At 31.6% G+C, this 27,420-nt stretch overlaps 6 protein-coding genes across 8 annotated transcripts; 3 read left to right on the plus strand and 3 right to left on the minus strand.

Annotated features, from left to right (window-relative positions):
- Positions 1-196: 196 nt before the first annotated feature.
- Positions 197-3,491, plus strand: LOC108575131. The gene is made up of 14 exons (XM_017937849.1): positions 197-239; positions 321-501; positions 577-842; positions 897-1,067; positions 1,134-1,292; positions 1,367-1,534; positions 1,607-1,785; positions 1,861-2,087; positions 2,160-2,302; positions 2,372-2,572; positions 2,645-2,770; positions 2,850-3,001; positions 3,075-3,276; positions 3,346-3,491. Exons 1-14 carry the CDS (start codon positions 200-202, stop codon positions 3,489-3,491), a joined length of 2,361 nt encoding a protein of 786 aa, XP_017793338.1. The 5' UTR covers positions 197-199.
- Positions 3,492-3,613: 122 nt separating this feature from the next.
- LOC108575196 (nuclear pore complex protein Nup133) lies at positions 3,614-8,914 on the minus strand. Its single transcript, XM_017937932.1, has 19 exons — positions 8,820-8,914; positions 8,401-8,740; positions 8,005-8,322; positions 7,755-7,925; positions 7,571-7,697; positions 7,312-7,491; positions 7,078-7,237; positions 6,806-6,977; positions 6,571-6,730; positions 5,854-5,966; positions 5,663-5,769; positions 5,369-5,585; positions 5,155-5,298; positions 4,865-5,066; positions 4,637-4,796; positions 4,375-4,570; positions 4,107-4,301; positions 3,813-4,035; positions 3,614-3,735 (listed from the first exon to the last, which is right to left on the minus strand). The coding sequence occupies exons 1-19, from the start codon at positions 8,912-8,914 to the stop codon at positions 3,614-3,616; spliced, it is 3,402 nt and encodes a 1,133-aa protein (XP_017793421.1).
- Positions 8,915-9,438: 524 nt separating this feature from the next.
- On the plus strand, positions 9,439-15,033 carry LOC108575154 (valine--tRNA ligase). The gene is made up of 18 exons (XM_017937879.1): positions 9,439-9,716; positions 9,891-10,064; positions 10,171-10,298; positions 10,440-10,604; positions 11,284-11,485; positions 11,559-11,847; positions 11,914-12,038; positions 12,114-12,259; positions 12,323-12,527; positions 12,591-12,764; positions 12,825-12,946; positions 13,026-13,134; positions 13,202-13,477; positions 13,554-13,886; positions 13,951-14,103; positions 14,173-14,376; positions 14,448-14,723; positions 14,818-15,033. Exons 1-18 carry the CDS (start codon positions 9,549-9,551, stop codon positions 15,031-15,033), a joined length of 3,465 nt encoding a protein of 1,154 aa, XP_017793368.1. The 5' UTR covers positions 9,439-9,548.
- Positions 15,034-15,747: 714 nt separating this feature from the next.
- Positions 15,748-21,782, minus strand: LOC108575139 (DENN domain-containing protein 1A). Of its 2 annotated transcripts, XM_017937860.1 has the most exons (14): positions 21,687-21,782; positions 21,273-21,428; positions 21,040-21,177; positions 20,825-20,960; positions 20,705-20,758; positions 20,382-20,639; positions 19,764-19,865; positions 19,436-19,663; positions 19,183-19,359; positions 19,036-19,068; positions 18,344-18,398; positions 18,085-18,268; positions 17,879-18,008; positions 15,748-16,449 (listed from the first exon to the last, which is right to left on the minus strand). In XM_017937860.1, the coding sequence occupies exons 1-14, from the start codon at positions 21,701-21,703 to the stop codon at positions 16,036-16,038; spliced, it is 2,082 nt and encodes a 693-aa protein (XP_017793349.1). In that variant the 5' UTR covers positions 21,704-21,782; the 3' UTR covers positions 15,748-16,035. The 2 variants fall into 2 exon arrangements, with proteins under 2 accessions (XP_017793349.1, XP_017793350.1); XM_017937861.1 differs by lacking the exon at positions 19,764-19,865.
- A 2-nt stretch (positions 21,783-21,784) lies between these two features.
- LOC108575140 (eukaryotic translation initiation factor 3 subunit F) lies at positions 21,785-25,430 on the plus strand. Of its 2 annotated transcripts, none has more exons than XM_017937862.1 (6): positions 21,785-22,053; positions 22,259-22,420; positions 22,545-22,714; positions 22,784-22,966; positions 24,969-25,190; positions 25,257-25,430. In XM_017937862.1, the coding sequence occupies exons 2-6, from the start codon at positions 22,312-22,314 to the stop codon at positions 25,428-25,430; spliced, it is 858 nt and encodes a 285-aa protein (XP_017793351.1). In that variant the 5' UTR covers positions 21,785-22,053; positions 22,259-22,311. The 2 variants fall into 2 exon arrangements, with proteins under 2 accessions (XP_017793351.1, XP_017793352.1); XM_017937863.1 differs by lacking the exon at positions 21,785-22,053 and adding an exon at positions 22,116-22,146.
- An 81-nt stretch (positions 25,431-25,511) lies between these two features.
- Positions 25,512-27,344, minus strand: LOC108575132 (actin-related protein 10). Its single transcript, XM_017937850.1, has 7 exons — positions 27,313-27,344; positions 27,019-27,146; positions 26,798-26,950; positions 26,443-26,727; positions 26,080-26,359; positions 25,661-26,011; positions 25,512-25,553 (listed from the first exon to the last, which is right to left on the minus strand). The coding sequence occupies exons 2-7, from the start codon at positions 27,090-27,092 to the stop codon at positions 25,512-25,514; spliced, it is 1,185 nt and encodes a 394-aa protein (XP_017793339.1). The 5' UTR covers positions 27,093-27,146; positions 27,313-27,344.
- Between the last annotated feature and the right edge of the window lie 76 nt (positions 27,345-27,420).

Below are 27,420 nucleotides of genomic sequence, written 5' to 3' on the forward strand. Positions count from 1 at the left end.
ACTGTAAATTGTGGAATTTCATTGAAAAAAATTACATCGTTTTACTGACTTTTATCTTATCAGGTTTGAATAGAACATTCTCCTTTTTTTTTTATTTGATCACACTTCTGAGTCATTACTAAGATTTAAGTAGATATCGGCAGAAGGATTCAGGTGTTAGATTTTCAATATCACATCATGAATTTCTAACAACAAAAGTATGGCAATTAATAAGATTTTATTACTTTTGGTATATTGTGGTAAGTTGTTCATAAAGGTATAAATTGTAGAAGTAAATTATAAGCTATTATATTGTTACAAATAATTTTTTTTTAATACAGAGTTAAAATTAATATGGTCACAAGTAGTTATACCAAAATCAATCAGAGAGTGTTACAGAAATAATGCTACATTTGATTCTCCACTTCCACTGAATTTGCGTATAATAGTGGATATCATACAGAAAATGGAGAAGCATTCAACAACAGATATGAGAATAATGTCATCTTCAATATTACATAGGTTGTAAATATAACACAAATACATTTAATCTTATTATTGCAAATAATAATATACATGACATGTTATAAATAACAGATTCAAATTTGATGGTATTGAATATCAAAAGAATGTACAAGCTACAGATAGTATACTTCCATTCAGTGGAACTGGAATGCAACGTACTAAGCATAGACTGATAGAGGAACTCGTTCCAGGGAATTTAGATGCTTTACCAATGCATGTACTCTCTCAAGCAGAACGTTGTATACTTCATCAGGCTATTTCGAATACAATTGTCAGACCTGACAATGAAGACAAATACAAACCATGTGGTCAATTTATTCAAACAGAAAAATTAACAGGTAAACACACAATAATTATGATAAACAACATAAGTACAAACAATTATTATGTAGGTAAAATTGTACTTACCAGTACATGGAACTGTCCAAGACAACAAGGAGTGATCTTAACACCATATGGTACTGTTGCTCCTGGGTCAGTTATAGGAGCCATTGCAGCATCTCTCCAACATCAAAATGTTGCTGTAAATCATTTAGTTGCACGTTTGGATATACCTCCCCCAGGTATAACATTAACATAAGTGTTCTTATAATAAGTGTTGCTTAATAATAATCGTTTTTTTTTATCAGAAACAAACTTTTCAAGTATGTATAACTTAGAGTACAATGAAGAGGAAATTGATTTTGTTCTACCAAAAGCTCAAATGATTCATAAACCATCTATGTGGTACCAAACTTTAATAAATTCACCTGTGAAACTTGACAATGTTTGGCTAACCACAATTGCAGGTAGAAAATAGAGTTGTATTAACATTTCTATCTTTGTTATACAGTATGAATGCATAAAAGATATGTTTAATCAGGCGAATTAGCTGAAATGGTAGTATATCAAGGACCTCTGCTAGGAAATAACATGACCCTTGGTGCAACAGGATTCTGGCAGAATACAATGCAACCAACAATTTATTATCTCACAAGTTCATATGAAAATTTCGATGCAACACGTTCGGAATTAATAGGAGGCATTGATGGTTAGCTAATAATACATTTCTAATATTATTTAAACGTTAAATGTGTAATTAATTATTTACAAAATGTTTTAGGTATGATAATTGCAAGTTACTTGCAGACTTGGATTCAAGACTTTTATAGTCTACGACTTAGTCAAATTTTAGAAATGTATTATTCTTATGAAGGTGTTACTTTCAACACGAACGTAAAAGCTTGCGACCGAGCACAAACATTTTTGTACGCAGTGCCGAAAACTATTTTAAATGAACAGGTTTGATATAATGATAAATAAAATTACAGAAGAATACTATATTATTTTTATTTGAAAATATTGTTTTTGCAACAGACTTATGCTATAGCTCAAATGCTGGGTTATCGCAATAGCATTGCGTATATTTCTCCGGAAGCGTTGCAACGAATGGTTGACGTTGCTATTGAGAAATTTTACGCCTATGCAGAGAATCATCTGTTCCCTGAGTTACCTTGTCAGCAACAGACAGATCGACCTCGAATAGAAGCATTGATTGTTTTGGATGGTGCATGGTCAATAGATTATACGATAGATTTCTTAGCGTAAGTCAATGTGTATACTAATAGACAATTCTTTATTACATAATTTTATTTCTAATTAAATATACGCTTTAGGGTTTTGGTACAAGATTTAGATGTGTCAATTTATGGGTCAAAAATGGGAATAATACATGGTACTTCAGGAGAATGGTTATTAAATGTTACTGACAGTCCATCACTTGTGTTTCAAGCATTAAACAATTTTACTAATAGTTCATGTAAGTTTTATTAATTTATAAAAATATCTATAATTTTTATTCCACTATCCATGATGTAATATTTTTTAGGGCCCACACAACTGAATTATACGCAAGTATTAAAAACAGTGTCTACTCATTTAAATGAAACTTGGGAATATAATCGAAAGCACCATACAATTGGAAATCTTGGACAAGTAGTCATACTACTAACTCCATTGGGTTATATGTCAAATAATGATAAACAGTTTGTAATAACGTTACTGCGTCAAATAAAAAACAATCACCCGGGTAAATATAGAACTTCTTATTGTACACTGAAAAGGAATTTTTTAAAATTAATCTTGTTTTTAATATTTACAGATGTTCACTTTGTATATTACGTATCACGATATAACACTAATTTATTTACGTCGTATATTTTATCACGTGAAGATCATATAATAAAAAATTCTAATATTGATTCTATCACTCAGTATGTGTCGACAAGTACGTTGCATTATGTTAAAGTAATTAATATTAAAACCATGGATTTAATATATAAAGCTATTTTCTTATAAATTTTTAGTTCCACGAGCATTAAGGCCTGCAAAATTTTCGAATTTAAATAGTTCAAAAACTTTAACTCCTCAATTTGAAGATTATATAACTCCCTCAAAATCTATTACATATAGAATACATTCATATTGGAAAAGGAATATGAAAAAGACAGTGATAACAGTTTGTATAAAAAAAGGATTATTTCAGGAGCCAGTTAATTTTTAATCATTATTATCGCGATATTATTTTTCAGATTCATGCGTTCGGTTACGGTACGATGAAAGCCTGTTTATGGATAGGATTTGAACCTACTGATAGACAATACCTGCAATGTGCAGAATTATCTGGTTATAACGAACTTGCATTAATTGATCACTACAAATGTACCAAAGCTTCACCCTGTCCTAATATATATCTTAGTATACAAAACGTAACTTCTTTATATAAATGTGCTGGTAAATATTAATTATTATCAATAACATTTATAAAAATAACAGGAGTTTTTAATAGCATAACACTTTTAGAAATGGATTGTAAAACACCGGATCAAGTAAGATTTATCATAAGGACAAGTCCACAAAATTCACGTTACGATAATTCCGCGGGTAAAAATGTAATGCTGGTCTCATTGAATATTTTAGTCTTATTTATACTTCACGCATTCATGTGAACTTTATTAACATACGAAAACTAGTCCTTAATTTTTGACAAATTCTTGTATAATTTTTATTACTGAACAAATTTATATTTTATTATAAAATTTCTAATATAATCTATTGTATAGAAACCTATTTATGCGTACTCATATACAAATTTTATCAGGAATTGAAAGTTACTCGATGCAGCAAGACTTCCTAGTTCAGGTTCTACCAAAAGCATTTCAACTGATGGAAGAAATTCATTTACCTCACCCCCTATATGATAAACAAAGTAAAACGTCTGACAATAATTAATAATTCCATTCCTATTTTCAAGGCGATTAATGACGTACCCATAAAATGTGCAAGATCCATTAACTTAAAAAATATCGTTTCCTGTACTTGTTGCTCGGGATTCTTCCCTATTGTGTCCCATTGATCACGTTTAGCAGCTCGTGCCCAAATTCGTAATTTTAAAGACACTTTTTCATCTTCTTGTTCCACATATTCGAGCAAATCAAGAGCTTTTTTAAAATCGTACTCGTTTGCATCAACGTTATCCTCAGATGTGTACAACTAAATCAATTAAACGATACTTGTATAAAGTGTTTCATGAAATAACATGTTTCATAAGGAAAAATAAATACCGTAATTAATTCTGTTGGCGTAAATACTCGTAATTTTTCTACATCGTAACCATACGTCGTAAGTACTTGAGTTGGCAAGTCTTCTTGATGAGCTATCAGCGCCAATTCGTTGTCAATCTTTTTTACACAATCTCTCACTTCCTCTTCCGGATCGTCTGAGACAAGAAGAGCCAATTTTGCTAAGGAAAGCATGGACTGTGAAAAACGAACATTTATTTAATTAAAAGAATTAAACAAATTTTTCAAATGAAACCTCCAAAATTTATACCTTTTTACGTGTCACCAAATCGCTTTCTTGAATTGCCAAAGAGTGAAGCGTGTTAGCAGCGAAGCGTAAATCGTCCGTCAGGGCAGATTGCACCCATGATAAGGTAGGATGTTCTGCCAATTTTTCTGCTAATTCAACAGTACCGCCACGTCTACATTTTTCTACCAATTGTCCTTGTCGGCCATCTTTCACGTACCTATAAATAAAAACAATCAAGAAGTAATGTTTCGTTTAGAAATTGTTAAATATAAAGCGAACTTACCATGAAAATAAAAATCCTACAAAATCTTGAGCTGCGAATTTTTCTATATACCCATCTAGTCGACTTTTATTGTTCGTTAATTCACATATTTGTATAAGGGACGCAAAATCACAGTACTTTTCAGCTAACATCGCTGCGCTATCGTACTGTTCTTCCTTTACTATAAATTCTCCAATACAAATACCAAGTTTTACAGACATAAGTTAAAAGAAGTAAAAAAATACATACTTAGTGGTTGAATCAGATTCATACGATCCGTTTCATATTGTTTTAAAAGTATCTCGAATTTTTGTGTACCTCGGACACTTTCTAAATGACACTTCCGACCGTCCAATATCAAATCTATGTAACTAACTAATTGTTCATATAATTCGTTTCTCACTGTTGAATCATTGGTTCCGGTTACACCATGTTTAAGACTTAAATTATACTGAAACAATAAGTAAAACATTTTTTGTAACAATAATTTCTCGTATTTGTTAAAAACAAGGACTGTACGAAAATATTCAAATATTAACCATTGTACTAAGACAATTTTTTAGTCCATGTTTTCCAACTGCCGCCGTCCATGGAAGGTACTCTGTTATACCATTTGAACATCTCGTGGGATTAAATCGTTCTGCATTATGTTGTCGACATTTTATCACTTCGTGTAGTATACCCTATTAACATTAAGTATTTAATTACTGCACTTCTTATTATATCCATAATACTATATGAAATTATACTTACTAATAGTATAGCATTCACTTGCATAATATATTGTCCTACTTGTTGAACAGGTCGTTCAGACTGAGTTACTTCAGATGCATTGCTCACTAAAGTAGGAATAAAACGATGCACCGTGCTCACTTCGCGAAAAAATATGTCGCGTGCTGTTAATTCATCGGATACATACGATTCTGGACTTAAAGTTTGCTCTATTAACGGGTCTACAATATCTGGATACCTGAAGGTAATTTAGAATAGCACAATTAAATTAGGAAAAGTGAAAAATTCATAAAAATATGTGCCGTAAAAAATTACCTGTTTTGAAGATTATATATAGTCAGTGCCGCAATTATTTTTTCCGCGTATTCTCCAAGAACATGTGGTGTAGACACAATTATTCCCCTATACGTAACGGCACAAAACTAAATAAACAAATATCGTGTGATAATTTTGGATTAACTAATAAATCACATATTTAAATATGATCACACAACGAAGTAACATACTCTGTTCCATAAATTGTGTTCCTTTAGAAATGCTATAAATAAATCCAATGCTATCTGCTTCCCTTCTAGTTGATTAGGTATTTGCATAGAAGTAACTGCATTTATTGTCATAGCTATAAAAGATATATTTATATCTTAAGATATATATAGTTTTACATGTAGCCGGCATTAGCATTATCCGATATACACCGTAGGGAGGTTGCTCGGTCGGACAATGTTTTAGAAACATTGGAAAACTGCGACTTTATGTTCCGGCAATGCTATACCATTAGTAGTATTATGAAAAACATCTTTATCTATCCCTACGGTGTAGATCAGGTAACGCTAATGCCGGCGACATGTAAAACTTGAAAGCTAATATCTCGATAATAATTTACGCAAAAACCACAAATATACAGTGTTTTAAAAACGACTCAGTATCAGCTACAAGAATACAAGATAAAAAATATACGTTTCCATTTAAAAACTTAAACATGACCTTTACAGGGCTTTTCAAGGTCATTGCAAGGTTAAAAAAAAAGAACAATATGTCGCCTTCTATACCCTACAACTTTCGCCTGAAATATTTCTTGTATCATTCACAGTTTTCGAGATACTTCTGTATTCTGAGATAAACCCGACATATTGTATATATTTATATATTTATAAATACCATTATTGAAGTTCTTGTAAATGTGCCTTATATTTAAATGTACGGATATAAAAAAAATGAATTACACAAATCCCTATGATTTGACCAACGTGGATCATTTGCTGGATAATCATCTACCAAATCTTTAGCAACCTTCAAAACCAATATATCCAGACTAGCATCTATATCCATTACTGGTTCTTCTTGCAAAGGAAAAAGATGTGATAAGATTTCTTCGCATTGTGCCTAAAGTAAAATGATCGTTTTAATAATCACTCATTTCATCATTCTTAATAAGAAAAAATTACAAAGCAAACATACTTTATTTTGACGTAGACTAAGAAGAAACGCAGCGCGCAATTGTTTAGCGCTATCAGAACTATAAAACATGTCCTGAACTTCTTCGTTACTAATAAGACTAGTGAAATGTTGTGCAGTTAAATTAGGTCGATAATTACAATCCATACTTGTATTGATATTATCAGCACAATTTCTAGAAAGAAAAAAATAATACATACATACATACATACATACATACATACATACGCGCGCGCGCGCGCGCGTGTGTGTTACCAATTATAGAAGAAACGAACGTATTAAAATCTTGCGAAATAAAGTCTGTTGGCATGACGGAAACTAATCCGAAATTTTTAGTGAATAAAACTGGAGTTCCTGAACATGAGGCGCCACCAAGAATACTGTCTACTCTTCCACGTATTAAATCTATTTTATCTTGCTCATGCTCAGATGTACCTGAAATATTTTATTTTTTCAATATAAAAAAAAGTCTGCATAAAATCTGAAAAAATGAATAAAATTTAACTCACAATCCACAACAAGTATTTCATACTGATTATATATAATGGCCTCCCAACCACATAATATAAAACGATAAGAAACCAAAGTTAATTCAACATCTTCATAGTAAAAAATAATAGTATCAAATTTAACAGGTATAAACCATTTAAATGTATTTGCTAATGTTGCACCAGACAGCTCTATCAAACCTACAATATTTATTCTATGTAATGAAAAGTGTAGTAGAATGAATCTTACTAAAAAGCTACATCTTTCTTTCATTATTACCAAGTGCAAAATCAATAAATAATGCATCAGCACAATGAGCTGCCATTAAAAATACTATTCCTTCATTACACGGTTGCATATCAATCAACCATGTTTCCATGTTTAGAGGATTGCAAGCACTTGATTCCTGTAATAAAGTAAATGAATAAAACATTATTACTTACAAACACAATATCATACATACCCAAATCTTTCTTTGGAAAGTCTGTGAAATAATATATCCAATATCTTCATCAAATTCCATTTTTTCCTGTTCATTGTGAGGAAAAGACCAATATTGTAAAGATGAACCAGCTAAAATGAGAACTCTTGATCCTCTATCTCCTATAGTTGTGCAAGTGACTTTTACTAATTTCTAAGAAAAAGAAACAATTTACTGTATTGTATATTTCTATTGTAACATCTGTTATTAAAAATTTAGTGGACAAATCTACCGTCTCAGTAACTGGGGACTGAGGTATAGCTCCAAAGATGAGTGAGGTCATTCTACGTCCTATGCCCCCCAACCATCCTTGACTTGTTCTAAGAACCTGAACTGTAACACTATTTTTCCCACCAACAAATTGTGGTTGTAACAATGCCACTGTACATGTAGTTGTGGCTAAAATACAACCATGACCAGGAATATAAGTGAGGCAACCAACTTCTTGCCCAGCAAGTTCTGCACTTGTTTCCACAGAAGATCCTTCATGTGCAACACTAGCCCAAAAGCGTACAATGCCTTCAGGAGAGACAGCCATACAACTGGGTACCTAATTATTAAAAAATTATACATCTGTAAAAAATAATTAATATAAATGGTTCTATGTAGGGTAATAAATGTTAATTACTTGGTGACCTTGGGGTAACCAAACAGCTATACATTCTGCTTTGTGAGCTAAATCACTTTGAGGCAGTAATAGTTCACGACATTGGCTTTTAAAGGTCCTTCTTTGCTTTGGATCATGAATGGTAGTTTTACACTGCCATACAAGTAGTCTACGACCACACACAAGCCAAGCCCAACCATCCACTGAAATATTTACACTGACAGCAGTGTTTTTATCTACGAATGTTAAAGCTTCTGTGACCAGTACAGGTAAAGAAGACCCAAAGCTCTCCACCACATGATTAGATGTTTTGCATATTATTTGCACAGATTGGTTTGAACGTCCTGACATGCTTATCGTTCTATAAATATGAAATTGAAATGCCAATTTATAATTCACGTTTCATTAATGCAGCTTAAAAGTATTCGTAACAAACTCACGAATTATTTTTTTTTAACGATTGAACTATTGACATGCGTTTCCGCGGAGATATCAAACTTTTCCCCAATGAATTTCCTATACTTGAACGATCCATCGTGTTCTTCTTTATTTCAAAATTTTACATAAAAAAAACTATTATACAGATTAATACTTTAAATTGTGTAATTGCTGCTACTATTTTTCTTGCATTCATTCATGTCAATACATAAGTAACTTATTTGTATGCATGTACCGGTAAAACGATTGCATGCGTTTGGCATGAACGATAAAAAATAAAAGAGTTGCATAAATATAGATTTTGATGTATCTTATAGGACGATTTGCAACGTAAATTAAAGCTTACATATAAAATAGATTACAAATATTTTTGAGTAAATGTCATGAATTTCGTCGTAACATTAAATTACAATAAAAACGTTTATTTATTCAATAATACCATGTTTTGATTTTTAAAAATATTTATTTCAAGTTAAATGATACATTTAATCTAGAGTTGTCACCGTATTTTTATCTTTACGCCATCTTGCGGTTACTCAAAGAAACATGACATGGAAATTATAAGATTTATTATTGACAATGAATCTCTTCTCTACTTGTATTTATCGGCTAAAAGTTAGAGGGTACGAATAAAGCGCGTGGTTAACGTTGTAATTTTTAAAACGTGTTTCGTTAGCCAATTCATATAGAAGCACCTAACCACTCGAGAGAAGTAAAGTAAAAGTGACAACATGGTTGACATGAAAAGTGAAGAAATTAATGGGGAGACCGAAGTTCCGCAAAAAAGTGCAAAACAGTTGCTAAAGGAAGCAAAAAAGCAAGCAAAATTAGAGAAGTTTAAACAAAAGCAGGAAAAAAAGGAAAGCGATAAACCTTCGAAACCGAAAGAAAAAAATGAAGTAAGCATAATGTTCTAAATGTTAAGATATTTTACCTTTACTTTCAATTATTAGCTTTATTCTTTACCTTTAGTCTTTGTTTTAATGTTGAATTACGCAATTCGGCCAATTATTTCTACTGTGTAACATAATTAATTAATGAAACTGTATTTTATTTCTTTTTTTATATTTTAGAAAATAGAAAAGAAAAAAGAAAACAAAGAATCTGCTGTGTACACAGTAAATACACTTGCAGGAGAAAAGAAAGATGTTACATCCACAATGCCTGAAGCATATAGTCCAAAATATGTTGAAGCTGCATGGTATGCATGGTGGGAAAAACAAGGCTTTTTTAAACCTGAATATGGTGTATGTAATTAAAAAATACTTTTTCAATTAGACTATTAAAAACTTTTTTTTCTTTGCCTTGTTTTATAATCTTTATATAGTTTCTTTACTTTATCATTAATTACAGAGAAAGAATATATTAGAATCAAATCCTAAGGGTAAATTTGTTATGGTAATACCACCTCCTAATGTAACTGGTTTTCTTCATCTTGGACATGCTTTAACTAATGCCGTACAAGATGCTATTACAAGATGGTAAAAGAGTGCTTCAGCTATAGTATATGTTATATAGAAATGCATAATTCATAAAAGTAATATCGTTTGTCTTGTTTTTGAATTACTATTTAATCATTTCTGAATAATAGTTCGGTGTAAAAGATTTTTATAATTCACAAGGAATCGTATGAAAGGGCGCACAACCTTATGGAATCCCGGTTGTGATCATGCAGGTATTGCCACTCAGGTTGTTGTTGAAAAGAAACTTTGGAAGGAGGAACAAAAATCACGTCATGATATAGGGAGAGATAATTTTATACAAAAAATTTGGACGTGGAAAGAAGAGTAAGTTCAAATAGGCTGCACATAATTGTAAGGCTGAAGTATAGTATCCATACTGCAAAATAGTAGGCTGGAATGAGACTTTTTAGGGATTTTTGAGGTTATTGAAGCTGAAAATGAGGGTCATTTTTTTTTGGAAATAAGACGTTCAGAAGATACAAGTCTCTATATATAATAGATCTCCACTGCTAGTAGATGCACTGTTCAGCAATTAGTATAATAATGTATGCATGAATGTAGTATATAGCTGAAGAATAAATATAAGTATATATATATTAAGCCCAAAAACGCTTAATGAGCGAAAAAAATGACCAGTTCTTTTTAAAGAAGAGTATGGCGAAAGTCGACCGGTAATTGTCATTATATGAAACTAAAGTTAGCTGGACAGAAGTCTTTAATTTTTGTATTTTTAATGGTTTGGTTAGCACATCCGAATTAGGTTGTGGTTTTGGTGTTGAACCTCGTCCAAGTACATAACAATGTTCCCAAAACCCAACCCAATGGCCAAGTATCCATAAGGTCAAATTTTTAAAACTTGATTTCCGTGAAAAATTTTCTCCTTTAGAGACCTAAAATACCCCGAAAAGGCATATTCAAATAAAAAATTTTGCAGTCAGAATACTATACTATATCCAATTTTAATATAATGTCGCAGTTTTATATATGATATTTAAATTTTTAGGAAAGGAAATAGAATTTACTTGCAATTAAAAAAATTAGGAGGATCATACGATTGGGATCGTGCTTGCTTCACTATGGATCCAAAACTGTGTCGTGCTGTTACAGAAGCTTTTATAAGGTTACATGATGAAGGTGTCATTTACAGAAGTAATCGCTTGGTCAATTGGTCCTGTACATTAAAAAGTGCTATTTCTGACATAGAAGTAAAGATCGTAGTTTAAATAGCAGCTTTTCAATCAATTTCTGAATTTAGTATTTATTTTACATTATTTCTAGGTTGATAAATTGGAATTAACTGGTAAGACATTGCTATCAATTCCTGGATATCAAGAAAAAATAGAATTTGGAGTATTAGTATTGTTTGCTTATGAGGTGGTAGATTCTAAGGAAAAGATAGTAGTGGCTACCACTCGTATTGAAACAATGCTTGGAGATACAGCTATTGCTGTTCATCCAAAAGATACTAGGTATGTTCAATTTATCGGAAAATACGTGCAACACCCGTTTTGTAACAGAAAGTTACCCATTATAGCTGATGAATTTGTTGAAGTCGAATTTGGAACAGGTAAATATTTTGATTGAATAGAAAATATAAAAGAAAATAACGTTATTTTAACATTAATTTTTACAGGAGCTGTAAAAATTACACCCGCTCACGATCCTAACGATTATGAAGTCGGGAAAAGACATAATTTACCATTTATCACTATTTTCGATGACAGTGGAAACATTATTGGAGATTATGGTCAATTTACGGTATTTAAATTTTTGGTGAAAATTCTATAATGCCTTGTTTCATTCGTGAAAATCAATACTTTTCATAATATTCAGGGAATGAAACGATTCCACGCTAGAGCAGCTATTATAAAAGAGTTAACAGCTAAAAATTTGTTCATCGAGATCAAAGATAATCCCATGGTGGTACCAACATGTAGTAGATCTAAAGATGTGGTTGAACCATTAATGAAACCTCAATGGTAATGTAATATTTGTATATTTCTAATAATTAAGAAACAAATAAATTACATTTTTATTATTAGGTATATAAAATGCAGTGACATGGCTGCAAAAGCAATGGATGTAGTGAAAACCGGTGAACTGAAAATTATGCCAAATCAATACAAAAAAATTTGGTTCCATTGGATGGAAAATATAAGAGATTGGTGTATCTCTCGTCAATTATGGTGGGGTCATCGTATTCCTGCCTACTCTGTTAAAACGATTAATATAGCAGAAAATATCAAGGTAATTCCAAAGTATGAAAAAATGTGAAAAATACGCTTTATCACACAAATTTATATTATTTAGACAGATGATGATTATTGGGTAAGTGCGCATTCAGAAAGCGAAGCTAAGGAAAAAGCAGCTAAAAAATTAGGCACTATCGTGGATAACATTATTGTTGAGCAAGATCCTGATGTGCTGGATACATGGTTTTCCTCTGGTCTATTTCCATTTTCGATATTCGGATGGCCAGACGAGGTATAAATTATTTCTTTCCTGTAATTTATTTCATACTAACATAAAACTGTTATGTTTTAGACAGAGGAACTTAAAGCATTTTATCCAGGAACATTGTTAGAAACCGGACACGATATATTATTTTTCTGGGTAGCACGAATGGTATTCCTTGGGCAAAAATTATTAAAGAAATTGCCATTTAAGTACGTGTACATTTTAGTCTTATACTTGCTTTCATATTATTAAACGCGCGCGCGTATGTATATATAATCACTTTTACAGAGAAGTGTATTTGCATGCTATGGTACGAGATGCACACGGAAGAAAAATGAGCAAATCGTTGGGAAATGTCATAGATCCTATGGATGTAATTAATGGAATATCGTTACAGGTATATAATTTTTTTAAATGATTCTCTTAAGGTATTTATATAGTAATTAAATATAACCTTTATCCAGGGTCTTCATAAACAATTAATGGATTCAAATTTGGATCCAAAAGAGCTGAAGCGTGCTATCGAAGGACAAAAACGTGACTATCCACAAGGGATTCCAGAGTGTGGAACTGACGCCTTACGTTTTGCTCTTTGCGCTTATACAACGCAAGGTCGCGATATTAATCTCGATATTCTTCGCGTACAAGGATATCGATTCTTCTGTAACAAGATATGGAACGCGGCAAAATTCTCTCTTGCATACCTCGATTCTAATCTTGATTATGATGATGTTCAATTGGTAAAATTTTACTGTTCATATTTATTTCAAGGAATTTTTGAAATTTTTATAAAATTTTTACTTTAACCTGTTGCAGACAAATAAAGATATCCAAAATGATAATATGGTAGGTGCTGGTGATTGGTATAAGAGCACCTTGAAAGAAATGTGCGTACAAGAGGCACTGAATAATTATTTAGGAGATTACCCTTATTTAGATGGATATAATCCCTCGCAGATTGATGTAAAAGTTTACCAAACCTTCGTCAGATTAAATACTAATTTCATGAACTATCCTCACTTGCATCGTTGGTATAAACACGTGGCATCTTATAATGAACAAGAACAATCTGTATTTCGCTCGGAAAAGGGTAAAATATTACCTCAATGTGGTTGCAAGATACACGATCACAATAATAGAAAGAAGCAGGTAAATTGTTGCAGTACAAAAATAAAAATTGAAAAAGATATACTTATTTATTAGGTATTATTAGTTACAAGGTGAGATAAATATGGATTCATGGATGCTTTCTCGTGTAAGTTACGCGGTGAAAACCTGTGATGAAGCAATGGCACAGTACGATTTGCCAACAGCCAGCACTAGTTGTTACAATCTTTGGTTGTACGATCTATGCGATGTTTATTTGGTTTGTATATAATTTAGTAACGATTAAAACATTATTACATCGTTGTATTAATTAATATAAATTATTTAGGAGTATTTGAAACCAGTATTTCAAAGCAATGATAACGAGAGAAAGCACTCAGCAAGTATAACCCTATTTAAGGTGCTAGACATAGGATTAAGACTATTGAGTCCATTTATGCCATTCATAACGGAAGAACTTTATCAACGTTTACCTCGCAAGAAACAGCTTTATCCAAGTATTTGTGTTAGTCCGTTTCCAGAAATTTCGGAGGTATTACTAATTTTGTAAAATTATTTCATTAAATTTTATTAAACATATCTAATTGTGTGATTATTTTCTAGTGCCCCTGGAGGAATGAAGAAATAGAGAAGGATATAGATTTTGCCAACAAATTAATAAAAAATATTCGGTCAACGCGTGCAACTTACAACTTACCGAACAAAGTAAAGACTGAAGCATTTCTTATATGCACTAGTGATAGTCTGAAAGAAAAACTTCTGCAATATAAGCTTTTGATAGAAACGCTCTCGTATTCTACGCTTAATACGATGGAACCACCAACAGGATGCGCTATCGTTACTATCACTGATAAAGTTCAAGTGCATCTACTGTTAAAGGTAATGATACTGCTAAAATAAATTAGGAAGGAACTTTTGGTATATAACAGTTTTGTGTAACAAACATTAACTGTAATATTTGTGCATATTCAAGGGTTTAATTGATCCAAAGAAGGAGATAGAGAAACTTAGCAAGAAGGAAGAGCAGTTAATAGATATTATACGCAAAACTAAGCAAGCTATGGAAATTTCTGATTATAATGTGAAAGTACCTCTGGATGTACAAAATAGTAACAAAGAGAGATTGACAAATAGTGAAGGAGAGCTACAACGAATCATCGATGCATTATCAGCGCTACGAGCAATGTAACGCTTAATTAAAAATATTTTAGGTTTCAGAATTAAAATTCTACATTATCTCCTTATTTATTAAATTATACTATACCAAAATAACATTTTCGTTGTTTCTATTTTATATTTAAAAAATTAGGTTGATATTTTTAGAATAAAAGAATTCTGTGCAATAAAAACGAATAAAATAGGAAACGTAGGTAATCATGATACTATTACTTTTCGTATTTGTTTATTATAAAGCGTTACCAATAAATGCAACAACTATTAAATTTAATATATTCAAAATCTAACAAGGATGAGCTAACCGTTTCAGTAATCGTACTTAATTTGTTTCGATCGATCATTTCCTCTAAATACTGATAATAATTAGTTACGAAGGGATACAATAGAGTTTTATCGGGACATTATATGAGAATGACTATGTTAAGAGAAAAGAATTTAATGAAATGATACAAATTATGATGTAGGCATTATTCTGTCAGTATTAGCTATTATGTTACTACAATTTTCCAAGATGATTGTAATAACAATAATATACCTAAATATGTCTTAAGAATTCATTCATTGGAATGATATTAAATTATACCTTTTCCTCATTCCAGCTTTTAATTTGTTATTGCGTTACTTAATTCAATTAAACGTATCGATTGAAGCAACTTTGTACATAAATTTACAACTTAAATTCGAAGGAACAATGACTTAGAAATTGCACAAAATCCGATTTGTGGCATACTAAAAATATCCTGTCAGTTCTCAATATAAAAAATGTATAAGGACGTATTGTATTACATATTTGTGCTACGAAGTCAAATGATCATTTTCCCCTTTTTACTAATGGCTAGGATATTACAATTCATTCAACTCAATTATCATTTAACTGTAAAACTCCTATTCACAACTATGCTTCTACAGGTGTTCAATGATACTTATGTTTACATGAATAACAAAAGAAAAAAAAAATAGTATTAACATTATATATACAATTGTGTGATATGTGAACAGTAATATATTTCATTACTTATTCAAATTTTGTCCAATTGTTTTGTGATTTAATGGCAGGCGCATTCAACGTTAAACTGAACGTATTATCAATATTAATGCTGCTCTCAGATGTGCTGCATGCTGTAGAATTTTTTGATGGTGAATCACCATTGCTTATGCTAAACTTGTTAAAATCCAAGCCATATGCTTGCAGTAAATCCAGATCACCAATATTATCGGAAGATTTTTGTTGCTTATCGTTACTTTTGTGCAGTGGTTGAAAATAAGGATACAAAGGATTGCTAAGACCTTCACCCATCTCTGGAACATGTAATGATTGAGTCATTTGCTTAGAGCTTGCGAAGTCCGAGGTTTTCGAAAGCAAAGGATCAAAGTCATCGTTGCTTGCTGTCGAATCTAATCTAATTAAATCTGACACTTCGGGAGACTCCTGTAAACAACGACAAGAAGTAGCTTGTTAAAAACAGTAAACAAATCAAGCTTTAGAAAAAAAAGAACAAGATAAATGACGAGAAAATTACATTTTTAGTCAAACAAATCAGCCACAAGAAAGCATAAATGTATAGTACACGTTAAATGACTGTAAAATGATAATTTGAAAAGCGTACATAAGATTCACAATATAAATAATGAATGATGACGTTTACCTTCGAATATGCAGAGCAAGATGTGCTATTGTATGCATGGGATGGAATGTGACAATTAACAGACAACGATGCATTTGCAGCTTGAAAGATCGGTGGTTGCAAATAGGAAGGCATGAAAACTTTACTGGTGTCGAAAGGATCGTTCTCTTTCAAATGAATATCCGAATCATAATTTGGAAAAACACTGTCGATATAAAACGTCGCGTTTTTCGTAGAATTATCGAAATCGTTCTTACATTGCTTTACATCTGTTTTTTGCGTATACTGTGACGCATTATATTTCGTGAATTTGTTTGTGTGAATTTCGTGTAAAAAATTACTCAACTGTACATTTTCGATACATCTTTGCGAAACCGGTAAAAGGGATGCTTTATCAGTTTCTGTGCCTAATTTATTCGGTTTTGAAGCCAAAGAATTAAAGGGAAATGTTTTATTATTTCCACCGATTTGAGCATTTGTTGGTGTATCATCGGTGCTCAATAGAGTATTCGATTGATCGACCGAATTAATTAAGGTGAAATGTGGAATAGAGGTTATAGTTTTTGTATAAGTGGTAACAGTTGGGTTTGTAACAACTGTACTAGGTAGAGGGCCGTGCCGTATATGCCCACTCCATGCAGGTCGCAAGCTGTCTAAACTGCGCACTGGTTTCAACTGAAAGTGATGCATGAAACATTCTTATATTTTATTGAGTAAAAAAAATACTTTCTAAACAGAATTTAAATAAATACGAATCTTGTTCATATATAATATGCTACTTCGTATCAACATAAATTCTTGATTCTGCATGCATATTTAGATACTGCTTCGAAATTATACTATTTCAATTTGACCAAATAATGATTCATAAGAAAGAAATATCTTTATGCAGTACACATTAAAGTATCTAGAGATGACACATGCATGATACGCGCATGATTTGCATACGTTTTAATGTATATTTACTCTCAATCATAGTCATGCTAGTAATGTCACCTGCATACACATATATGTCACAATAAGCGACACGTTACGATACATGTAAATTATACAAAGAGAAGTTTCTACATCGCCGATAGTAAGTGTATTATGTAACTGAGATGCTGTTTGAATTATCTCATACGAATTATATATTCTACTAACATTTTTATAGTGTCGTATGAAATTTGTGCTGACTACTTGTACATTTTTAAGAACTCATACATTTTAGATGAAAATTAAAAATATACTTACTGTTCTATCAACAGGAGGTGTATTAGGAAATATCACGTGTCGGAGCTCTTGCATAAGATCAATGTTTACCCTTTCTGGTGGGGAATCGGATTCTTCTGGGGAACTGGGACTTAACGGCGAATATTGTTTCCTATTGTAATTTAAGTAGTAAAAGTTAACGATAAGAATTAATGTGATAATTTAAAAATAAAACAGTAAATATATACCTTGAATCAGTGAAATTGCTATTACGTATTCGAAGGTCTTTTCTGTAACTAGTAGTAGCCGTAAAACTATTTGGTGATTTCGGCGGGGACGTAAAATCGATAGGTCTTCTGTCAGACGTGGGTGAGCTAGGTGCGGATCTTGGTTGATGGAATCTCATACTAGTATCACTTCTATTTGATCGTCCTGAAATTAAAAAAAAACTTGATATATAATTAGATAAATTTTATAAAAAAAAAAATCCGTAAAACTCTGCGATACCTTTCCATTTCAATCCTTTATACGCCGTTTTCATGTCTTTGCCTTTATCCTTTACCTACAAGTGTATACGTTGTTTAAAGTAACTGTTACAATTCAAATAAATGATTAAAAAATAATAGAAATTTTAGGGCTGCTGTTAGTACGCTTGTTAATATTGGGTTGTTCGGAAAGTTCGTAGCGAAATTTAAACCGTCATATCTCTGTTTCTAATTGACATAGCAATAAAAGTTAAACGGTACTTTTCTTGGCAGTTGAAGGTAAATCCAACGCACTACTCAAATAATTCGTAAGGTGAACGGGGATGGATATAAATCGAATTATATGTTTTGCAGTGGAGCGTGGGTGTTGAATTTTTCGTGGTAACGCTCCACCGCAAAAAATATAGTTCGCTTTGGGAGTAATTTTAAAGGTACTTTGGATTTATCTTCAAATAATGAATAAAATACCTTTTGTTTTTTGTCGCTATCTCGATTAGAAGAGATACGTCAGTTTGAATTTTTCTTACATTTCGCTATGAACTTTCCGAACCACCCAATAGTTATTATTTAAATACACTTGAAATATAAATTTGTTTACACATATATACACAGTAAAAAAAAAAAAAGAAATTTGAAATTAGTATAATTGATAATATATAGTGTGAAAAAAGTTAAAGTACAACAGTACAATAAATCTGGCACATCTAAACTTACTGATTTAACTGCATATTTTACAGCTGGATTGGCCTGGAATCGAAGGCAATCAAAAACAAAAAATAAATTGATTTTGTGAATCTTAGTCGTGAGACTTAATCCGCAGAATATATTTTTATGGAGTGATTAACCAAATAATTAACGCACCTTGTCTTTTACGCTGCGAAAAAATGCAGAGCTTTCTTTTCGCATAGCGTAAGTCCATTCCCGATATTGTTGCATAAATTTGCTACCAGATTTAGCGGAATAGCTGCAAGCTTCCATTTCGAATTCATCCGAAAAACCAAGCCCTGAATTAAGCATATTCAGTCTTTCTTCAATAAACTAAAATTATCGTTATCATAAAGTTATACTCAATTCATAGTAAAAAAATATATATATAAAAAATATTTGTTCATACTTGTTGAAATATTTGTAACTCCAACATTTTTCGTAGAAAAGGTTGCATCGACGACGGTCTGCTTTCCACAAATGCATTCTGATTAAAAGTAATACTCTGTCCCTGCTCCAACGTTAATGCGTCCCTATATCCAGCCGTTAATTGCACCAATGCTCGTAAAAATGCCCTTGACACGCCATCTCCAAGAAGCGCAGATCTGTTACGTAATGCCTTTTTCAAGTTTGCCACCTGGGACAAAGAAACTCTTTATTTTATTATTTAAGATGTGTTTCGATTCTTAAGAATAATCGTTGTTATTCTAAAAGTAAAATTATGTTTTTATACGAACTACGTCCTGAGGCAACGATTCTAAATCTTGAAACGGAGATTCTATAGTGTTAATATCAGCATCCAAAATAACGACTTCGCCTAGATCGCTTTTGCGTACTCTCTAGAAAGAAAAACAATGAGGAATAAAATACAAAGGCATAAATTATTCGTTTTATAATTACAGTAGTCTCCCCTTTAACCGGTTCCTACGAAATCGGACCTCTGACCGTATAAGGGAATGGCCGGTTAATCCTAAAATATATGCTAAATATTATTTATATCATTTACGTTTACTTTTGCTACGTTACGTGACAGGCAGAATATTAAATTTTGGATAGGACCTTAAAAAGTGATAAAAAAAGATTGGATTACAATATTCGACTACAAGAACAGAACTCTTCAGTTAAATTCTTTATACTTTAAGCTTTTTTATTTTATTTTATTTTATTTTTAAATTAATTCCGAAGAATGTACTCATTTCTTCGATTCAAGTTTCTTTTATGATAAATGCTGTAAGCCACGAATGAGCTATGTAATATGGAATTTATCTATTATTTTCCTGTTGGAACTACTAACAAAACTGTGGCCGGTAAAAACGTGACCGGATAAGAGGGTGTCTACTGTAATATATGAATACCTGAAGTGTTGGAGTAGGTACTCCAATTAAAAATGGCATTGGTGCCAATAAATAGTCGATCAAAGATAGCGGTAAAACTGGGATATATATATGTTGCCAAATCATTGGATAAATTAAAGCATTGCATGCTTGAACACAAGCACTTAATCTTGACAGACGTTTCGAAGTGAAAATAATTCGTCGTTCATATAGCATAGAAGCAAATATAATCATCATATTATGAGCATCAACAGCACTGTAATATTCAGTCAAGTTTCTCTAAAAATAATAAGACTTATACACCAAATTCTTACAAGCATTAATACTGATTTTTGTTCACTTACATTTTCAGGTATACTTGGTAATTGAAATTGTTTAGGACTTTGGCAAACAAAGTTCTGAAAGTTAATAGGAAGTAAAGTAAATGAAAAGCTACATGGAAAAAACTATATTACATCACTTACCACTTTAGAATGTGGTACAGGAATAGAAACAGAACTACCAGGAATGGGGACTGGACTTTTATATACAGTTTCAAGAAATTTCCAAAGATCTTCTCCAGTACTATTGCTCATTAAAGTTGCAATATTATTTAAAAGCCTGAAAACATAAAACAAAATTATAATTTGTACACATCTAAATTCTTCAGAATTTATTGTATTACACCATGTATACTAACTTATAAAATATTTCATGCCATGGTAGTGCACTTAAAATTACTAAAGCTGTGTCTGTCTTAGGATCATGTCTGCAAAATCCAAATGTCCACTTTGAGTCTATGCTAGTGAGTACAAATGAGAAATGTTGTACCATCAAACTGAAATAAACATATAAGTTCCAGAATTAAATGAAATTTGCCTAAATCTAAAATTATATATATAAACTTAACATCATTTAATCTTTGAAACTTACTTTTCAATTTCACAAGGATACGCAAATTTAGGGACTGATTTAAGTATTTCCTCATCTAAGAAAGAACTTGGATACTTCTGAAGTATCCAAGGTGGTTTTTCTCCCAATGGTGCAGCTGTCTCACAGAAACATTCAAAAAGATGTTGCACATTGTCTCTAAAAATTTTAATACATTGTTAGAAGTCCAATGTACTGTGTATATACTTAATCCATTAACTGTCATATATTGAACTTTAATTGAGAAACACATTGGGTAATGTGTTTTAAAAAAAAGATACTTTCACTTATTTGATGTATCATACAAAAAGGAAAGGCCCTGTAGTGCAATAAAGATGTAGACGTGTAAAATGAAGTAGAAGGAAATTGGCGACATAATATCTGTCGGGTAGGATGGAAAATGAAAAATCCACTTACCTCAATCTGGAACCCATGATAACAGTGAAAAAAAAATAAGTACTTTATATTCTCTCGACGTCTATACGTCATTGTACGTACTACATAACAGTAATGCATTCCATTCACGTAAATTTTAATCGCATTGCGTAGTTCGTTATCACGCCCCACACTATTTTTATAAATAACGTACTTTCTTTTCCCCTTTTTTTTCCACTACAGCAATGCGTTCTACACGACCATCAAGTACTGTACCAACTATTATCTTGGACTAGTAAGAGCATCTTGTGTCGAAATCACGCCTACCAGATTAATATATATGTACAATTTTCAAGATCATGAGTGTGCCGCATGTTGATCTAGAGTATTTTTCTTTTTAGACTGTAATGTACGTAAATTAATATAGTAAAAATTTATCATAAATATGTTTTCGTTAAATTATTGGATGTTAGAAACAAGAATATTCTATTTTTAACTAAAAGTATGTACATAATTTTAAACTTACTCTTCAATAGTAGTAGCAATTCGCTTATTGGCCGATTGCACCAAGAAATACGTATAAATATTCCTTTCTATATTAATATTATTTTAAGGTGGAAAAATAACGTGGCGGTGCACATCTTTTTACCACAAGCAATAGTGAAACATGGCGCTCAATCTCACAGTGAAGGTTCATCCTGTGGTTTTATTCCAAATTGTAGACGCTTATGAGCGTCGAAAAGCGGAATCCCATCGTGTTATCGGCACATTGTTAGGTAATTTAAGATTTTATATCTATATGAAAATGTGGTGTCATTTAAATTATGAAATCATTATACCAAGAATTTTGACAATATTTTCACTGTATGAAAAACGTTTATTATAAATTAATATATATAGGTACCGTTGAGAAAGGAATGGTTGAAGTTACAAACTGTTTTTGTGTACCACACAAAGAATCTGAGAGTCAAGTGGATGCAGATTTAGTGTACGGAATTGATTTATACAAATTAAATCATAGGGTTAATGCACAAGAAAATATTGTTGGATGGTGGGCAACAGGAAATGAGGTAATGTGTTCTAAAAGTCACATATACACTATTCTAAACAAAAATATTTTATTGGAATAAATCTTACAGGTTACTACTCATTCCTCTGTCATTCATGAATATTATGTTTGTGAATGTAATAATCCTGTTCATCTGACTGTTGATACAACATTAGCAAATACTACTAGAATGGCAATCAAAGCCTATGTCTGTGTCCCATTAGGAGTACCTAATGGAAAACAAGGTTCTATGTTCACACCAGTTAAAGTACAGGTATATTATATGTTATATTCTCTGTAATATAAAATAGCATTTCAGTTGCATCTTTGCTGCTGACCTGTTCAGACGTGTTTATAATTGGCTTGGTTTCGCCTGCATGTGTCAAACATAAACTTTAACAGTGGTAGTGTAATAGGGTGGTAGCAGTAGTGGTACTAGTGTTAGTTCCACTCACCAGCAGTTCCCAAAATACCCTGACAAAATACTGTCCCATCCAAAGACCAAGCCATAATTCTCCAAGCAGCAAACAAAGCCAGTATTAAAGAATATGCCAATGTAATCAGAAATATAGTAGGCCTTAAAGTAATACAATACATTTCCAGAATCTTAAATGGTACAATATACATCTATCTAGATAAAAAAGAAATACAAGTCAGTAATAATTAATAATATTAAAATAGAAATAAGGCCTATGCTAATACTGGGACAATGTATCATCTTATAGAATGTCCCTTCAATAATACCCAATCTGACAATTAAGAACAACAATGTTCGACTCTGCTCCAAAATATCCTTTCTAAAAAGAGGAATGACTGATTCAGAATATTCCCATATTGTAAGTTTTATGAGACAAGTATACATAAACCCTGAAGATATCAAAACAATATTGAACTCATTTGTTATAACTTTAGAAGACACAACATACCGTATCTTTACATCTACTGATAAATTAAAGAGTTTCTTATATAAACAGAAGGAACATGTCCGAATTATACGAAAACAAGTGAAACTGCCACAACACTGATCAAACCTCAATACCTCACGCTATTGAAATTGAAACAGCAGAGGTAATACTAGTCAAAACTGGAATTAAACGACCACTTTCATAAACATCATCAGAACCTAAACCTAAACCTAAGACTATAAACCATAAACCTAAAAGACTTGAAATTCAAAACAACAACTCTAACTACATCCACAAAAAGAAACAATACCCCAGCTTATAAGAAAAGCTCAAGATCTACAACTGCATGTAGATTCAAAAAGTCTTTCCTAAAAACTGAAGAAAAGCTATAGTCATACCAATACCCAAATCAAACCAAAACAAATGCAAACGAGAAAGTTACCGACCAATAATCTTAACTAATATCATGTGCAAATTACTAGAGAATATTATGAAGATATTATCTGATGGTTCCTAGAAATTAACAATCTTCTAACTCCCATTTAATATGGTTTCCATTAATACCGCTCAACCACAGATGTTTTGAGTAATACAGAAATGAATATATGCGACACCTTCCAAAAGAAAGAACACCTGATGGCAATATACCTGGATATTGAAAAAGCATACAACATGATCTGAAAACCTAAAATAATTAAAACACTTATCGAAATAAATATCAATGGATACATACTACTTTTCATAAAAAATTTCTCACAAACAAGTATTTAAATTAGAGTCAATAGAATATTTTTTAACCCCACAAAAATCTAAATGAGGTACCCCAAGGATCAGTTTCCAGCATCACGCTATCTCAAATAGGAGTCAATGATATCGCAAAAGATATAATGTCCCTAGTCAAAGCTCACTTATTTGCAGGTGACCTCACACTCCCATACAATGATTCTCATATATATATACAGGGTGTCCGTTTTATCTCAATACAGTGAAATATCTTTTGAGGAAGTGATGTTAGGAAAAAAATGTTTTAACAAAAGTTGTTTGGTACGAGGAGGAAAATTATGTGGTATAAATATTTTTTTTGTACCAGGTATAGTGGGGGAGATTTCAAAGTCAGTTTAATTTTTTTTAATGGAATGCTATATTTTTTTATACATAATATGATAGTGTATGTTATGACGAGTTCAACGAGTACCACATAGGACCACATAAGGAACACAATTAATTTTCTAAAAGACACAAGTTTATACCACAGAATCTAATTACACAAAATGAAGGAAATTTAAAACACACCACATTGCTAAGGACCTAGCAGTCGATGCGACGCTATAAAAAAAAAAAAACTTTCAATCATTGACATATTTTGTTTAGATTACCTGCTACGAGCCGGAAATTGTTGGGCTGCAGCTTTGTTCTAAGACACAATTATCAGCACATGCTCAGATAGCTGGTGTAAAATCAGTCGGAGGTATAGAACCAATGATGGATCTTTCTCAGATAGCAGAAGCTAGTGCTAAACTGTCTTCCATGTTGGAGCAAGTTCTTGCATATGTTGATGATGTATTAACTGGAAAACAACCACCAGACAATCAAGTATGTACTCAGATTTATATTGTACAAATGTTCCCTATGATATAATCTAATACAAAAATATTTTAGGTGGGTCGTGCTCTCTTGGATATGGTACATTCAGTACCAAAAATGTCAAGCGATCAGTTTGACGAAATGTTTAACAGTAACGTGAAAGATTTATTGATGGTTGTCGCGCTTTCACAATTAATAAAAACACAGCTACAACTTAATGAGAAACTTACGTTACTCACAACTCTATAAATCTTATAACGTAATTTTGAAAACTGCGTAACACAATTTATATAAATAAAAAACATTTTAAATTTTCAAGACTGTTCATATTTATTCAGTATTAATTGTAATGATATTCTTAAAAATAAGAAACTAAAAATAAATAAAAGTATGCATATTCAATATACAAGTACAAATACAATAATTAATATACATATATTAACTATATTGTTATTTATGTACATAAAAAATTAATTTACTGAAGTAGCCCTTGTCTTAGGTATTACAATTTGGTTGTTGTATTTAGGATTGTCTATAAAGCTGACCCAATCAGGGACTCTATTAGATTTCAAATAATTCTCCTTTGTCAGAACTCTCGATCGTAAATCTGCAGTTCCGAAGATAGCACCTCCCAACCATGCCGTATAACTTGGTTTACTGGGTGCAGTGTGGAACATAAATGTTTGAATTTTTAATTTCTCAGAATAAAGATTGCTCTTTACAAGAGTTAACAGTTCGGACTTAAGACGACTTGCAAAGCCTTTTGTCATTACTGTACCACCAATTAATAATATATTTTGTGCCATAATTCGTCTAACATCTATTGGACACTGCAACAAAAAAAATTATATATCGAAAAAAAATAGACAAATTAAAAATATACATGTTTCAATTATACCTGCAGAATAGCATCCAAAATCATTGTAGGTATACTAAGATTATCATTATCCCTTTCAAATAATACTTCAAATGCTTTCTCTCTAAGTTCACCAGGTATAGTAATACTTTTACCTCCAGGGTATTTAACTGCTGGAGGAGGATTAGGAGCTTCTGGTGTACCTAATTTAGCAGATCTCTCCAATGTAGTAACAAAGCAAGTCCTTACTTTTATATCCTCCACAAGTTTTTCATCTATATCCATGTCAGGATATATCTCCTTCATAAATTTTATCAAATATCTATTACAAAAACATGATTGTCATAAAATAAATTAAGACAATAAAATATAAACTGAATCTGTATTATGAAATGTTCAACTTACTCGTGTACAATTTGTCCACCTAAAGGAAGAGCTTGCCAAGCCTTTAAAATTTGTTCACTTTCAAAAATTGGAATCACTGTAGCTTCTTTATATCCAACATCTAGAACTAGACCTGAATTAATGCCTAAAGTGCTCATAGTGGCTAAATGAGTAGGCAGTAACAGCAAGCATTCAATTTCAAAGTGCCTGAACAATACTTTAGCTAATGTTTCTCTAAACTGTGTTGGAGATAATAACGATTCCAAGACAACAACTCTAGCATCCTTTGGACATATTACAACGTGTCTAAACCAAAGAGCAAAAAATTAGCGTATGAGCTGAAATAAAATAACTATATTAGACGTGAAATCTTTACCTAGAAAATAAAAGATGAAAAAACTCAACAAGTAATTGATACAGATCTTTTGTGTCTATATAATCGTAAACTTTTCTGAGCTGTTTAGTTTCTGGACACTTAATTTCCGTCTTTATTATACCGCGTGGTGTAGCTTCGCCAGTGTAACCAAATCTGTTTTCAAATTATTTGTCAATATATTAGCATATTGAAATTTATTCGGTAAATATAGATACACATACTTTGTATATGCGCTACCGATATCAAATATAACCATTTGCTTGTCTAAAAGAAATCGTTCGTAGCTGGGCAGCATTTTGACAGACAGTTTCTTTTTGATACACCAGAAAGAATTTTGCAGTGAACTAACCTAAAAATGCATTAAGAAACAAATAAATATTTTAACTAAAACGAGTTTTTAATTTTTAGCTTAACAGGAGTTTCAATTAGCGTGAATATTACAAGTTATTTCACTTTTGTTTGTATTAATTTGACATTGGAAAAAGGAACGGAAATACAATCGATTGTAAACTTCCCTTTAATCCAAGACTGTTCAAGTCTGATTTACTTTATACCCTAATAGTATTCAAAATATGCAATTTTGGAAAAATGAATATATTTATTTTTTTATTTATTTAAACAGT

The sequence above is a fragment of the Habropoda laboriosa genome, unplaced genomic scaffold (genome assembly GCF_001263275.1).
Source record: "Habropoda laboriosa isolate 0110345459 unplaced genomic scaffold, ASM126327v1 scaffold207, whole genome shotgun sequence".
In the NCBI taxonomy this organism is placed as follows: domain Eukaryota; kingdom Metazoa; phylum Arthropoda; class Insecta; order Hymenoptera; family Apidae; genus Habropoda; species Habropoda laboriosa.